General features: G+C 39.0%; 1 protein-coding gene across 1 annotated transcript in view; it reads right to left on the bottom strand.

Annotated features, from left to right (window-relative positions):
• Positions 1-2,990: 2,990 nt before the first annotated feature.
• Positions 2,991-16,833, bottom strand: part of LOC150081708 (tachykinin-like peptides receptor 86C) — a 174,819-nt gene continuing 160,976 nt past the window's right edge. The window contains exons 3-5 of the mRNA XM_090379573.1: positions 15,810-15,960; positions 14,326-14,522; positions 2,991-3,384 (exon numbers count right to left, since the gene is read on the bottom strand). Of these exons, the coding sequence (XP_090235699.1) occupies positions 3,141-3,384; positions 14,326-14,522; positions 15,810-15,960 (592 nt within the window). The 3' untranslated portion in view covers positions 2,991-3,140. The remainder of the gene's footprint in view (positions 3,385-14,325; positions 14,523-15,809; positions 15,961-16,833) is intronic.

The raw sequence follows: 16,833 nt of genomic DNA, 5'->3' as shown, positions 1-16,833 counted from the left end.
GAAGGGATAAATGAGGAAGCGAAAAAGTTGGTTCTGGAGTTGCACAGATTGAACGTCAATAAGACAGACAGTGGAGATTTTTTGTAAGCGATGGCTCATTAATTAACCGACTACCTTCTTTTGAATTGAGTCAAGATGCTTGAGAGAAGTTTTTGGGGCACCACCCCACACGTGGAATGCTGTCCCCAAAATGAGCCTAGTAGCAGCAGATTCGTTTGTTTTTCTTAGGAGAACTAAGGAGAGTTTTAGGCGGCTTTAATTTAACTGAGATTTCTTTGCTACGTTGCAGAATTACCTGGAGATCAGCATTTTAGGAATTGGTGGTGGATATTCAAAAAGTTGAGGCTGTTTCCGCAGGGCAAATTTTCTCAGATTGAACGATGTACTGTGCTATTATCAGCAAAACTGATGGGATTTCGAGTCAGTGAAAGAGGTCATTAATATCCAAGAGGAAAAGAGTGGGAAGAAGAACTCAATAATGGGAAAAACCAGTATTAGTGGTGAAGTTATAAGACTTCACCACTATAATGAAATTATTAGTGGTGAAGTTATAAGACTTCACCACTATAATGAAATTATTAGTGGTGAAGTTATTAGTGGTGAAGTTATTAGTGATTAGGAGCCATCTACAACCACCCGCACTGAGCATTCAGAGACAAAATCGGATGCTCCGTTGCAAAAAAACAGTCAACAGGCCATAAGATGAGAACTTGTTTAGAAGATCTTTATGCTAAACACGACCAAAAGCATTAGAAATATCGAGAGAAACTGTTTCAGTTTCTTCAGATTTACGCATGGAATTTGTCTGAAGATGAGTAACATAAGCCAATATATCTCCAGTGGATGGACAGTGACAGAATCCATATTGGAAATTATCGATTAGGTAGAAGGCTTCAAGATAGTTTAAGAGTTGGTAGTTTATGGATTTCTTCATTACTTTGGAGAGCGTAGAGGTATGCGCAATGGGATGATGATCGGAAGATAAAGGTTTGTCATCTTTTTTTAGGAATTGGCTGGATGTGAATTAAATTTCCATGAAGAAGGAAGAATAACCGATGGAATAAGAAAGTGTAAAAAAGGCAACACAAACAAACAGGTTTTGAGAGCAAGAGAAGACATGCCATCAGCACTTAGTTTTTTGTTTAATATTCATCTAACGCCCTTTTGTCGGAAGGCCATGGGAGGCATTGAGTGAAATGTATTTGGTATGGTCAGAGGTGATTTACCAAGATCGTCGATACAAGAATTAGAAGAAAAGTAGGACGCTAGTAAATTTGCCTTGCCGTGAGGCGAAAACGCAATGAAATCATCAGTTATAATAAGGTTGAAAGTATAGATGCTCAAAAGTTGCAGCCATTCGCTTTGGAAAGAGATCATAATGCTCGACTACCATTTAGACAAGACGAAATTTTCGAATGTTAGCATTTTAAAATCGAGTGTGGATTGATAAATAATTGTTTTGCAATCGTTGTGTAGGCAGAAAATAAGACTAAAGATGGATACAAGCTAATTGTGATATGTTGCATTCTAATTTTAAACTTAGCATATTTATTGGAAAACCCAAGTTAAAATCAAGGACGAAAGTTTAGGATTTAATGCCGATTTCACCCGTAAAAGAATTATTTCACTGACACTATCTGAGCAAGGATTAGGATCGAAAAGGGGAAAAGAGCAATAAAAGTTACTCAAGTCATTCCATTTTGTAATTCCCAACGACACAAGGCTAATAATGGCCATGAGAGAGAGAGAGAGAGAGGCTCCGTTGGAGAAAAGACCATAATCAGGTGTTTTGATCTGATTTGGCTAGAGGACCATTGACTACTTACTTTGAAGGGTTGTCGGCGAGAAAAAGATAAAGTGTGTGGGTGTGTGTGATTAGGATTATATGGTATTCTGTAGGCAAATGAACAAGTTGTGTAATGTTATTAATAATCGCTTTCGTGTGATTATGAAACTGGAGAATGTTCTGGGTGATTTGTAGAGTTACGAAAAATACAGAGGTCACAGCCGAATTTGACAAAGTGGAGTAAAGAGATTTTAAGCATGAAGAGATCGAAAAGAGAAGATTACAGATTTGGAAGTCTCTGACACAGAATATCGGAGCGACCATAGCCACAAGTACCACCTTTGAAGCGAGAGATTATAGAGCGAATAATTAGGGAAACTGAGATGAGTAAGTGGTTGAAGCAACCAATAATTGAGATTCTGTCCGAAAAACGTAGAGACACCTCTCAGGTTATAGGTGGAAATGGACATACTCGAGACTGTAACTTAAATCAGCTATATTTGCGAAATTAATGATAGTATTTTTTGTAGATTATTATCTTTTCGAAGATAAATTTGTTCTATTAGTTTGAACTATTCATGATACCTTGAGTAGATAAATAAAAGTCCTCATCCGGATGCCTCTTAGTGAGTCAGAAATTGATTCGAAAGAATTTTAGAAGATAACAATGAAAGCGAGATCCCGAGCAAGAACTGATCCTCAATAGCATGAGCTGTTCAGGAAGCCAATCACCGAACTCTGTGAAATTCGGTAACTGAAATGGAATGTGAGACTGGGATCTCGAAATCAACTGCAAATTGGATCTTACTATAAACGGAATTACACCCTATAAAATATTCCACGTACACATATCGAAAGAAGAAGACCATCGGAGACCTCATTTCTGGAATTGGGTTTGGGCTGCCATATGAATGATTTTTCCTGATGAGACAGTGTTCTACAGGAACGGCCATTTTAACTGACACATAAGGTATACTTATCCACTACCAAACCTCATAATCCGATGATTATCATAAGGATTTTGATGTTCCTCAGTGACGCTTGTCTGAATCACAATAAGAATGCAGATCAATATGATTGGCTGAATGATTGAGTTATGGTTTATAGCATACTAGTATATGTATGGATTTAAATGCGAAATTTATCTAGGAATTTAATTTAAATCCAAAAGAAGGACGGAACTTCTAGGGTACCCAGTATATCATATCTGATGTCATATACAGACATCAAATCACAATCTAACAAAATCTGGCTCGCCGCCAGATTTTGCTGGAACGTGATCTGTGTCCTTGTATTGGAACCTGAATGTATTTTACAACACAACTTTTGGGTGACAAGTGCACATTATGTTATTCTACACTCTGTGCACATCCACATGCACTGTTCCATTATTCTGACTGGTCGAAGAACCAGAGCCGTTCAGTAGTGGTGCCTCTATCTTCTTTGTGGACAAATAAGACGACTGGATTTGTAAGCTTCTCTTGGTACTGAGACGCAGTGATCTTCCTCCTGATGACCACAAGGTTCCACTTGGAGAACGAGAACTTGTGGATGGTTCTCTGCAGAGACACAGTACTGAACGAAAGTAGTCCCGAAATCTGAAAATGTACAAAATTATTAACGCAAATAAATTAAAACAATTTTTAGAATAGAATAAAAATCTCAACGAACTTTTAATTCAGTGACTGTATAAATTGCTTAGGTTGCGTAAAATATAATATTAATTATATTATATTCAAGCTAATTATTAAGAAAATTATTGTCTAATTAATCCAATAACGCAGGGAGGTCCCACTTAACATTGCCGTTCTTAATGGTGTTGAAAAATTACACCATTAAAAATCACGCCTTTAAAGATTTTGTTCTTTCTTTTGATACCATGATAGGTATTGTGTATTGATTAGTACTTAGGCCGTGGAAAGTAAAGGCCATGAGGTGTCATGTATTGGGTCTGTAAATTGCATTCATTGTGTTGTCGATTTGCCTGTTTTTCTTAATGAAAAATTATCACCAAAGACTGACTAATTTTGCTACAGTGGAAAATAGTCCATAAAAACTCCTCTCGTCTGGAAGGAATGTGAACCAAGGAATTTTACACGCGGTGTAGAAGCAACAGCAATTGTAATCACTGTGACAGCTGCGAGGACATAAAGGCTGGCAAAATACATATTTCCATCTGGGGATTCCACTAATAATAAAGATAAAAGGAATAAGCTTCAATAGTAAAACATGCCATTTAATATTACTGTGAGGCATAAGTTTATTTTAAAAATAAGTCATGGTAAACACGAAATGAGGATAGTTCTGGCACAATATTTTATTTAAAATCAGACTTGGTACTTAAAATTACCATAATATTAAAATTTTTATTAAAATACCGTAAATTAAAATTATTAACATTAAAATTAAATACTAAAATATTAAATATTAAAATTAAATATATATATATATTGATATTAAAATTAAAAAAATATATATTAATATTAAAAAATATATATATTAATATTAAAATTAAACACTAAAATATTAAAATTAAATACTAAAATATTAAATGTTAATATTAAAATTAAATATTAATATTAAAATTAAAGAAATATTAAAATACCGTAAAATTAAAAATTAAATTAAAATTAAAGAAATATTAAAATACTGTAAAATTAAAATTGCAATTAAGGTTCTTAAGGAGATAAAACTTCCTGTCCTATAACAAAAAGAAAAAAAAATTCTGTACGCTTCTTTACATTATCAATAAATTACGGTAAGTTATATAGATTATATTTACAGTTTCTACTGTATGATAACAGTAACAGAAACTGCAGGCAGACATGACTTATTTTATAGAATTTCAAAGACTGACATTACCGTTTCACATCTAAATGACTCAATTTTTTTTTTTTTTTGTCTTAAAATTGCCTTAAAATCTATTTCCTATAGTTGACAAAAAAGCAAAAACAGTCCATCTGAACGAAGAAGAAAAAACAAAACAAAACAAAGGAGAACAACAACGAATTTCCATAATTTTATGTATGGTGAATAGCAAGTTTGTCGGGTACAGCCACCTAATAGCAATATGTTCCCTTTTAGACTTCAGAACGGCCAAGAATCGCAGTGGCGCTGAGTTCACGCTACGACGAATCCTAGCTGTTCGTCGTGGCGTGAACTCAGTGCGATGTCGAAAGCGTGTCTTAGGGATGTTAATTCCCACAGTTGCCGCAAATTGAATTATTGCGGATCTCCACTCCGAAGAGCTCGTTCTCCATCGCCCCACATGCGTCACCCATGTCGACTGGATGCACTGCCTTAGATTTAATATGCTTCTTAACCAAGAACATAACCCCCTCTACCTCACCTGTCCTTTCTGTATACATTTTATTCCTCATATTCAAATTCAATTCGTGGTGTCACTCAGACACCACGTCTCCGCTATTCCTACAATGTCTGCATTTGATGACTTAATCAGTATTTCAAATAATCAAATTTATTTACAATGCTCCTAGCATTAGTGTACATGCAAGTATACATGCGCGTATTCTTAATCTTTGTTAGCCCACGTAGTTACTTGTTCCATGATAACACACAGCAGGGGCATGATCCACAAAGCCTTGCATTCCAGGTTGATGCATGTTCCATTAGAGGCAGTGCAAGAATCACTTTCACTTCTGCCTGCGGCCCTAGTCAAGCTATTAGCCTGTGTATACTCCCCTCCCCCCCAAGCTAGCAGTTTTACGACCAACCTATCGCTGCCTTGATGGCATCCATCAGCAAGTGGGAGTTAATCGGTGTCAAGCGAGGGGTTGTATGGTTTTCCTCACTGAAACTCGCATTTTCCCCCGAAAACCGACCGAAGAATCAATATGTCTTTAGTTCCTTAGTCACTTTGGAACTTAACACATACCTAAGGTAACCGCCATTCTTATTGAAAAGCAAAACTATGTAACTTAAGGAATTCTGGCAGATGAGCAAATTATTTTCAACTTTACTCATCATTTTCAGCAGTTTATGGCCTTATTCTTCTCAAGATATGTACAGTATACTCTTCTTTTTATAGTTCCGAACTGTTTACGTATGCAGAGAAGAACATTACATCTTTTTTAAAGAAGTGTTTGATTTGCTCATCAGAGATTACCAACTGCAGCCATCCTACTCGAAGTTAAAATTTGTTTTATTTAAATAAGTTAACTGATATAAAAAGAAACGAATATATATTCGCCATATGGACATAAATAAACTGCAGACATATCAGATTTTTAGGATAATATTGTTTAGGTACCTGAGAGGTTTTAGTTTCAATTCAGAGTCCTTGGCCCCATAGTTCCCCATAGAAAAACGTTGCTTAAAATTGGAACAACAGTTCTAGACATTTCAGAAATTCAAGATTTATTTAGAATGCCGTCATTGGGTCCAGGAACTTTTATGGGCTTTTTCACTCCGTGTCTGTTAGTTGGTAAGGTATCAGGAGTAGAGAGTCAGTGGAGAGTTAGGTTTTCACGTTATTTGTGGGCATATTCGGGTGACATTTGTTTTTCTCCCACAAAATAAACAAACCGACCACCGAATACGTACACTAAACTCTTCAACACAAATAAATATGTGAATACGACGTCATGTTATATGCTTTTGAGTTCAATGAGAAGTTTTCACTGAATCATTAACCTAATCCATGTTATTGTGTACTTTAGGTTGTCGCCGTTTTACGCGATTGTTCCACCTCCCCCCTTCCACATTCTACTTTTGATGATTGTTAAATTTTCCCATTTTACAGTGGTTCCTTTTTTTTATTTTTGAATAAATGTTTTAACAATGATAGCCCTCCGTTTTCACGGGATCCGACTTTATGGTGTACTTGGCTTCAGTAATGCTTCCCAAAGAGGTCCAGTCTAGGATAAAAGTCTGCTATAAAAGGTGCGCTTGATTAAATCAAATGAGACCACTGATATGCATTGTAAGCCATTAGAAAGAAATCTTGAGCGAAATGCGCACGAGGAGATGCTAAAATGCGAGAAATCTTCGTCTCCAAAGCAGTCGTATGCGACAAGTAGGGAATTTGAAGCGCTCGAGGGGCGAAATGTTTATCTCGAAAGCGATCGGTTGCTACATTCGCTCACCAGAGAAGTTCTATCACGCATAAATTGAGCACAACAAATAGGGTGAAACGAAGTAAAGAATTTAATAACGAAATACAAAAAAAAAAAAAAAAAATTGGCTCGACTGAATGTCATGTTCATTCTGTAGAACGGAAAATTGTGTTATAGTGTTTGTATTTTTGTACAGCTTGTTAACAAGGGAGTGCCAAATTAAACAAACAAGCAAATAAACTCCTGATGGCAGACATAAATCGAACAGATATCACAGCGAAGAGAATGTCGCCCTCCAGGACAGCTGAACTATACAACAGAGATTTTCCTGACCAACACAGATACTACATCAGCTACACTGCTGGAAAAAATTAGCAGAACATGTATAAAATTGTGCTGTAATTCGTGCAGCTTGCGATAAACGGAAACAAAATTAGGTATGGCGGTGTACCATAGAATAAAGATGAAAATAGAGACAGGGAGAAACTTCGAGGAACATTTATAGGGGTTGTATAAAAATCACTAAAGATGTCGCATTACAGAAATCGATACAAGTTGCTTGAAAATATGGCCACATGACACTAATACGGCGTTTGATCATCTCCAAGGGTTAAACACGCCTGAGAGCGGTGAATCATGCTCGATATAAGGGTGTCTATAAGATGCTGTAGCACCAAATCCCATTCGGCTCACCAAGTGACCGAGGAGTTCACTGTCGGCGTGCAATGCGACGCTCAAGGCTATCCCATACATATTCGATTGAATTTAAATTTGAAGATCGTGCTGACCACGGCAGGCGCTGGATATCTTCATTATCAAGATATTCCTCCACCTCTTGAGCTCTATGTGAAGTGGCATAGTCATACCTGAAAAGAAAATCTGGCCGCGCCCCTAAAAACTCGCCCATAGTGTTCGAGGATCTGTTCTCGATACCTCTGCGCAGATATGGTACCCCTATCAAAAACATGAAGAGGGATGCGGCCGTTGATCATTATTCCGTCCCCACACGAGTGTTTGTAGGCTAAAACGGGATATCATCAGAGAACAGAACTGTACCACATTTGTCAGGTCTCCAAGTCACATGTTCATGGCACCAGTTTCGACGAGCTCTGCGGTGGTTTGGGGTTAATGGAATTCAAACCACTGGCTTCCTTGCGTAGAGCCCATTTGAATTGAGCCTTCTTAACACATCCAGTTGGAAATGCTTTAACCTGTGGCCACAGCAATCTCAAGAGGCCGTTGATGAGAGGACATCGTAGGGTTCCGTCTTGCTGTTAGAACCAGATAGTGGTCTGTTCTGGTTGACGTAGCTCTCGGGTCACTTTGGCCAGCTCTTCTTGTAATGGTTCCAGTCTCCTAAAACTGCTTCCATAGTGTCGAGACGACACTGCGTGACACACTAAGCCAACGTGTCACCTCCTCCTGCGACTGCCTGGCTTTAAATGATCTAACGGTCCACCATCTCAAAGAATCATCCTGAGTACTACAAATGTGGCTGTCTCACTGAAAAAGCCAAAATACGGTAATGAAGTGATGTGATTGCAACGCGTGTTTTTATAGGCATGAATAATTTGCATAATGTAAGAATAATTTGCATAACATAATGGCTCTGTAAGGTGGTAGATAGATTTCTATTGGATATGAGCAATTTGCATGCCTATTATATCAAATTTTCTCCTTCAGCGACACTGTCCCGATAAAATATTCATGATAAGCATTTTGTTCTGTTAATTTTGTCGAGTAGTGTATTAAAATGCTCATTGGTGATCTGAATCCTCCTGATTCTTGGGGAATCACTGAATGAAGGATACTTCAACCAGCTCTTCGGTCGAAACTCGTCCTCCGAGCTATCAAGCAATATCTTCAACTCTTGAGAAGTTTTCTCCCAACACAAATGCTACCTGCCGTCCAAGTTCTCGAACTACGACTTTTATAGATATTGCTAGTTGCTAGGAACAGAGTCTACACGAGAGAGAGAGAGAGAGAAATGCTCATAGCCCAAAACCAGGTGACTTAAAATGACAGATGAGAGAGCCGTCACTCTTCCAATCAGACCTTGATTGGCCCAAGTTTCACGTTGTTGAAACTGTCTGACATTTAGTGTATAATGCTTACTTAGTCCATCACTGAATTTCGGCAAGGCCAGATATTTCGAGTACGCCTTGCTTTTAACTTTCCATGTTTAATTTTAATTCACTTTCTCATTTGCTTTACTTTCATTTCACTTTCAATCATATTGTTTCGTTTTATTATTTTGACAAAGATTAGGGATTTTAAAGAGTAAAATCCTTAGCTCTGACGGGTTATGGAAATCAGTTGATAAGAAATGCCACTGAAATCTACGAATTGGTAAAACATGCGTATGATACCGATGCTCTATGTATAAGTCTTTTAACTAGTTTACAAGGTTTTGGGTTATCTATAAAGATCTGGAAGATGACACGTGCTGCGGACGTCCAACAACGCTTCACACCCCACAAATTTCTCCGTTCGAGAAAGTTCATATAGTTATTGCGGCTGGGAATCGAACAATTCTTCGAATGAAGGAAGAACATCACGTTAACGGAGAAACAATTCGTGCAATTCTCACAGAAGATTTGGGAAAACAGAATCTACGCCCGCACTATCTGATTGATGAACAAAAGCTGCTCAGACTCGTAAAGCGCGTCGATTGTAACAGTGACAAGTTGTACTGCCTTGAATACGACCACAAACAGATAAAGCATAGAATAGCATTCAACATATTCTCCGAGATATAAAATATTTTGTTTTCAGAAACGAACTTTTTGATCACTCTCTTCGATTCGTAAGAAATTTGTTATTTCAGGAAATGTGGCGAATAAGGGGATGCTGTTCATACATTTGGTATTGTTTGGTTAAAAGAATTCACCGAACCACCGTCTCCCCTCCTTTAACCCCTATTTTATCTTCCTCGGATTACTATTTGTTCCCCAAAATCAAATACACCCTGGCAGGGCAATGATTTGACGGTGTAATGGACACTGAAAGAAATGTGATAAAAAGGAATTGGGTGGCAATCATGTGTTTAAAAATGTCTCTAAGAGTTCATGATCAATCTCACAAGAGTGTATTTTCAAAGGGCAATTGCGCAAGCCACAAATGTGTTTTTGCTGAAGGTAAGGTGTCATATCTTGAAAAATCTGGTTTAAATTTCCTTGAACTTAATTCGTAAACCTTGTACTAGCTCAGGTATGATAAAAATAAATAAGAAAGTTGCTTTTGGAGTATAAAGCGTAGTAGCAAGTCGAGTTCCTCCCTATCCAAGAGGAAATCTCCTTGTAGAAGTGACGGTTGAATACAAGAAATGCCCTGTGAATTATGCGCCTTTGTGGTGTCCTGGAAGTTATTAGCACTAATTCTGTAATTACGGTATGTTAGAGAGCGCAGGAAATCAGTTGCAAAATCGGCAATCCCATTTCGTATAATTCAACTGGCAGTCTAGTAAAAACCAGTAATCACTAGAGTTACAACAAGATAATTTAGGACTTCACTCACGAGCCAAGAGAAATCCATAGCTGAAGTGCGTGGTAAAACAGTTATGGTATTTAATAAAAGAGGCCTACGTGCTCCGGATTCATAATGCGAAAAAATTTTATTTTGTTGCACAGAGCATTAAGAATAGGCATTTGGAATTTGGAATAGAGATGCACTGCCAGGATGGTGCGTGAGGCGCGTGGTTAATTGTTTGTTGATGTTTGTGGCTGTGACGTATGGTAGTGACGTGGCCAGCGTTTGTCTATGGATAGAATTACTGACTCTGTGATGGGATTAACTTGACAACCACTGTTCCTGTTTAAAGAGGTATCCGAGCATTTTATATTTAACGATTCCAACCAGGTACGCCTTAGGTAATGGTGGGACCTGTCCACAACCACGACATCGCGGTGTGGGTCGATGTCGTGGTGGGTTGTCCAGACATGCTCGGCGATAGCTGAGTGTTCCACATCTGCCAAACGGATCGCCCTTTTATGTTCTGAGAGGCGTTTCTCGAGTCGACGTCCAGTCTCTCCAAAGTAGCAGCTCGTGCAGTCACGGCAAGAGATGCGATAGACCAAACCGCTCTGTAGAAGGGTGGGGACAGGTGCTTTTATGTTGGAAATGAGAGAACGCAGTTTCTTGCCTGGGAGTTGGATGCACTTTATCCCATGTGATTTTAGGATTCTACCGATCTGTTGTGACAGGTTGGGGTAGTATGGGATGAATGCCCTCGTGGATGACTCGTCACTGTTGGCGTTGCTGTTGGTCGTCACGTTGTCGCGTGCTTGTAGATCACACCTGTCAAGGACGTCGATAGGGTAGTCACACCTCGTAAGGTCTGCTTTGACTCTGGTGACCTCTTTGCGTCTTTCATCTGCGGAGCTGGAGTGTGTCCAGGCGCGAGTTAGCAAGGTTCGGGCAGTGGAGAGGAGGTGGCCCCGTGCGTGTGCTGACCGGAAATTGGTAAATTGGCCAGCACACATAGCCTTACGATAAACTGTCGTCTTCAAGCATGTGTCTTCGCGCCGGACAAGTGTATCTAGGTATGGTATAGAGTTGTTCGACTCCAGCTCAATCGTGAATTTTATGAAGGGCGATAGTGAGTTGAGGTGGGTTAGGAGTCGCTGACCTGAGTCTCTAGGGATGACTACGAACACATCGTCTACATAGCGACACCAAAAGGCGATGTGATCTGGTGCGTGTGTAAACGCACGTCCCTCTAACTCCTCCATCACGATGTTTGCTGTGACCGAGCTGACAGGGGAACCCATGGCTGTGCCATGTATCTGCTGGTAAATTGAGTCATTAAACATGATTGCACCCCCTGTTAAGCACAGTCTGAGGGCGGCGGAAATGTCATCAGGCGTCAGTCTAATTCTGTCGCTAAGGGTTCCATCATTGTCCAAGAGTTGTTTTGCACAAGAGATGGCAAGTTCCACTGGGATGGAGGTAAAGAGTGATACGACATCGAACGATGCCATGACTTGATCTTGCGAGATGGATATAGTGCGGATCCTTTCTATGAACTCAACACTGTTGGAGACGGTGTAGGTGGTCTTGCCAACTAGAGGAGAGAGAAGTCTCGAGACAAATTTAGACAGCTCGTAAGTCGGTGATCCACAGTAGGATACAATAGGTCTTAGTGGTGTGTCTTCTTTATGCACCTTCGGCAGGCCGTAAAACCGTGGGATCTGACAACCGGAGGCACGGAGGTGATTACGGGTTGACTGTGTGATTTTCTCTTGTTTCAGCCAAGTGTTGATGAGGATATTCACCTCTGACTCCCATCGTTCCAAAGCCCTGTTGGGGTTGACGGTTAAGGGTTTGTAGACGGTAGCGTCTCGTAAGAGCAGTAAGGCTTTCGCCATGTAATCAGTGTGGTTCATTACAACCATACGACGGCCTTTGTCCGCCGGTAGAATGACGATGGACGAATCCTGTTTCAGTGCCTTGAGGGTAGAAATCTGTATACGGCTGAGGTTTGAAGAGACGGGGCGAGCATGGTGTAGAACTGCTGCAGTCTTTAAGCGGATTGTGTTGGCTACATCTTCTGGGAAGCGTGATAAGCTTGCTTCCACACCCAAGGCGATGTCGGTGATCGGTGGGTGCTTTGGAAGAACGGCAAATGTCATGCCAAGGGTCAATAAGTTTATTTGTTCTGCAGATAACTGCTTGCTGCTTAGGTTCAATACGAAATCCGTGCAATTTGTGAGAGGGGCATTACGCTGGCGACGAAATTGATGGGATTCATTAATTAAAGTATTGAACTTACGTTTCTGTCCGGCACAATAACAATCTGATTCTCTGACGGCCTGGTAACATAAAGTATTGATTACCTTGGTGTAAATAGGATCCGGAATCAGAGCCTTAAGGTCGGCTAGTACGGCTGCTTTGCTCGCTGAAGTACGCTGTATGTCATGATGGAGGCAGCCGATCCATATGCGTAGAGTTCTGAAGCCGAAGTTCCGACAGGCACGTCCCATACGCTCATTAGGAAACGGTTGTTTGTAGCGAAACCCATTCGGTATAATCCTGTTAGCTTTGCATCTATGTGCAAACCTCAGGTGTTGTCTGCTACGGGCTATGAAGATAAAATCTTTCTGGAGTCTCACGACCACCTCTTTAAACAGGAACAGTGGTTGTCAAGTTAATCCCATCACAGAGTCAGTAATTCTATCCATAGACAAACGCTGGCCACGTCACCACCATACGTCACAGCCACAAACATCAACAAACAATTAACCACGCGCCTCACGCACCATCCTGGCAGTGCATCTCTATTCCAAATGCCATTCAAGTATTTTAATCCGATGAAGGCTGCCACCCAGCCGAAAGCTTATTTATGTATTGTAGTTTAATGCTCTGTGCAACAAAATAAAATTTTTTCGCAGTTATGGTATTTTTGAACTTGTATTATCCACTGTTCAATTTCTAAATACTAAGGCTGTTAGTGTTCACAGAATAACATACAAGGTACGCTTTTGGACACATTCTCGGTACATATACGCACCTTTGCCGTATATGTACAAAATAGCATTTGTTCTGTTCAGATTCTGGCACTGCTACATAAATCATTTTGAAAAGAATTCGGGCTCAAACCGCGGTCAACCGAAACTCTTATGCTACTGCATTTTCGCGCTGACAAGTCGGCTACATCTATACAGTAACTATTTATGATAAACAGTAAAATAAAAGGCATAAAAAACGGGATGGGGCAAGAAAAAATTCCAGATGTGTTTTGTGGATTTCAGCGAAACTATTAACGCCCTCCAACTTTACAATCGACTTTTTTGAGTGATCCATCATAGTGAGAATTAGTGCTGGCACCTTCCAAGATCAATATTGCAATCCAGTCTATCCAACAGCATGCAGAACCTTTTTTATATACAAATGTCATTCTTAACCTAGAACCACGAGTTCTGGAGATTTCCTTCTTACTGCCTTGTATATGCTTAAGCGAAACCCTTGAATCAAAATCTTATATTTGTTTTCACTACCTTTGAAATATTTTGTGGCTTTGATTTTTATAAGAATAGAAAATTCGTTCTTCGTCTCTTATCACAGTAAGTTCTATAATTCTATTTGCTTAAACTAATGGCACTATGATACGTTTTCTTTAATCTGACACTTGCTGGTTTTATTTCTCTAGACAGGTAAAAATGTGCAGTTCTGTTACTTGACAGCATTTTCAGACGGCACAGATCTTTCTGACATATTGTCAACTGTTGTTAGGAAGACAGCCTTTATTGCCTGTTGAAATTGTACGTAAACTTTCAAACTTTTATTCTATAATAAATACATCGTTGGTTATATACCAACAATATTTTGATTATTAAATAGTCGAATACTTAATATCTAGTCCTTCTCTCGAACTGGTTCCTTCTTAATAACTAAACCCGTACAGAATTTATTAAAAACTAATAAGAATGAATGAATATCAAATAATGCCCGTATAATATGGCCTACCTTCCATTCATCCAGCAGTAAATAATTGGATTATACATCGAGTTTGACATCGCGAGCCAGTATATTGCCAAGTAAACATGCTGAGCGTAGTCTGCATATACAAACTGTGTGTCGTGATATGTGTATAGAAAATAGATGTGATATGGCAACCAGCACACTGCGAAGATCAACACAACTGCAATGAGCATGCGTACTACCTGCAATGAAAATAGAAAGTCTTTGTTAAAGTTCCTATATTATACATTTATTCTAAAACAAATAAGGGAAGAAAATAAGTGAACTTTTCTACTGTGCTCTTGTATATACTGTGACATAACAAATTGCGATTGGGCTGTGCTTGAACAAACAACATGCTCCCTTGTTGTTGTTGTTGTTGTTGTTGTAGGCGCATCAGCAATTTAGGCCATATTGCGTCGTATATATTGTCTGTAAATTGTATGTGTTCTGTGATTGATTTTGCATGTTTTCTGGATGAAAATCCTAAGATTCCGGGAGAAAAAACAAACATTCTACTCTCGTCTGAGACCGACTAAGTCAGTCACGTTGTGGAAAACACATGAAAACTCCTCTCGTTATGTACGGGATTCGAACTCAGGTCTTTTTCCGGCCTGAGGAGAATGGTGATTATACCAATTGTACTACCCAAGAGGTACATCTGTTCTCTTCGACTGTGTACATTCCGGTACAAACTGGACGTTAAGTTGGACATTAAATTCTTGATCCTCTCAGGACAGGCAAGAAAAAAAAAAAAAAAAAAAGAAAAGGTTCAAAATGCATGTAGAGCACGTTCTGGTTTCTTTTGGGAGACGTATTGCTACCCGTAAACGCCTACACAATCTCTCCAGTAGCTTGTGCCCTCGTAGGCTGCTGGGAATCCTTGCCACTGAATGGGCTCCTTGATAATGTTATCAACAGCAGCATGAATCATCTACTACAATCGCAGAAGGGAAGAAACAAGCGTCAATTCACCAGCAATAGTTGTTCCATCTAGACTTCATTCTTGACCAATAATCAACCACCATCTTTTGTACATATTTTTTCATGGTCATTTTATGCAGATTAAAAGATCATCATATTTCATACGCCAACCACCTAATTGGGAAATAATCTGGAGGCAGCATAACGCGCTATCAGTGGATATTCGAGTAATTGTGGTTTTGTATAGTACAGCAGAGGACACGAAAAATCCCAAGACAACAACAGCGAAGTTTTTCAAGTTGAAAAGAAGAATGCAGTATACTACTATCAGCAAAAGTATGAATAGGATTTATAGTGAATAAAAGGGCATTAATGTATTAAAGAAAAATATCAATAATTTTGATAATGAGCTCGGTCGCTTTAGCAAGAAACCAGAAAGTATAACGCTGTTTGTGTGGTTTCAACAATTACAACAGGAAAATTGTTTTCGGCATATTTATTTGAACATAAATAAAAGGGATTCACCCATTTTTAAATTACTACACTGAAAAGGTAATGATCATTACCCTTTGTTTTGATTTTATTGCTTCCACCTGATGTTCGGTCCGTTCTCCAATTCCTTTGCTTCCCCAGAGTACTCTACCCATCCAAGTATAGGTGACTGCCATGAATATCATTGGAACAACGTAGGTCAGCAAGAGAAATATCACGTTATATCTGGAAAAGTAATAATTAGTATTCATATTCAAGTAATCCAGTTGTTTATTCAATCATCAAAATACTTTTTTAATGACTGAATAAGCAAAAGTATTTAGATTAAGACTGTAAGAAAACGATGACAGCTAGAATTTTGCATCTACGTGATACTAGGAACAAAGTAAGTATAGGCAAAGCTGCTTCTGTTCACTTTCAGACAATATTTCCCATCTGTTTTCTCGTAACATTCGCCTGCCTTGCTAAGCGAATTTCTACATTCTACACTAGTATTCTTTATTCTTTTCCAATCGTGTTTATTTACAAAACATTCACCATTTTCATCTATTACAGACCTATAGTTATTAATATAATCTTTTACAAATATCTAAGCAAATTTTAAATGTCATGAGAAAATTTAAAATCAGAATAATAGAAAAAAGTGAAGTGAAGAACGCTGGGTGAAAACCGATCTGTTTCATTCGAACAGTGGACCATTTCACAAGCCAGGCACATAATCACAGATCGTGGCTTTGAATTTCTCCATTTCCCCCTCCCCTCCCCTCCCAATCTCATTCCCCAGATGTAGTATTGTCAGATTTATTTTGTTCAGAATAATGAAAACTTATTATGAATAAAAGAAAGAAATTTTCAAGTGATAATAATGCTATTAGCTGTTGAACTATTGTTGGAGATTCAAGTTGCGGCACCCTCATGGTTAGCACAGTTGGTAGACTGTCTTTCCCACACCTGGTGGAAAAGACCTGAGTTCGAGTCCCGTCGATGACGTGAGGAACTTTTATGGGTCTTTTCCACAGCGTGGCTGATTTTGTCCGTCTCAGGCGAGGGTAGCATGGTTTTTCCTCCCGGAAACTCAGTTTGTTTTGTACAGTAAAC

This window comes from Mastigoproctus giganteus, chromosome 8 (assembly GCF_048544385.1).
Source record: "Mastigoproctus giganteus isolate SK-2022 chromosome 8, ASM4854438v1, whole genome shotgun sequence".
In the NCBI taxonomy this organism is placed as follows: Eukaryota; Metazoa; Arthropoda; class Arachnida; order Uropygi; family Thelyphonidae; genus Mastigoproctus; species Mastigoproctus giganteus.
Note: the sequence above shows the minus strand (reverse complement) of the source record. Positions and strands in the feature narration are given on the sequence as shown.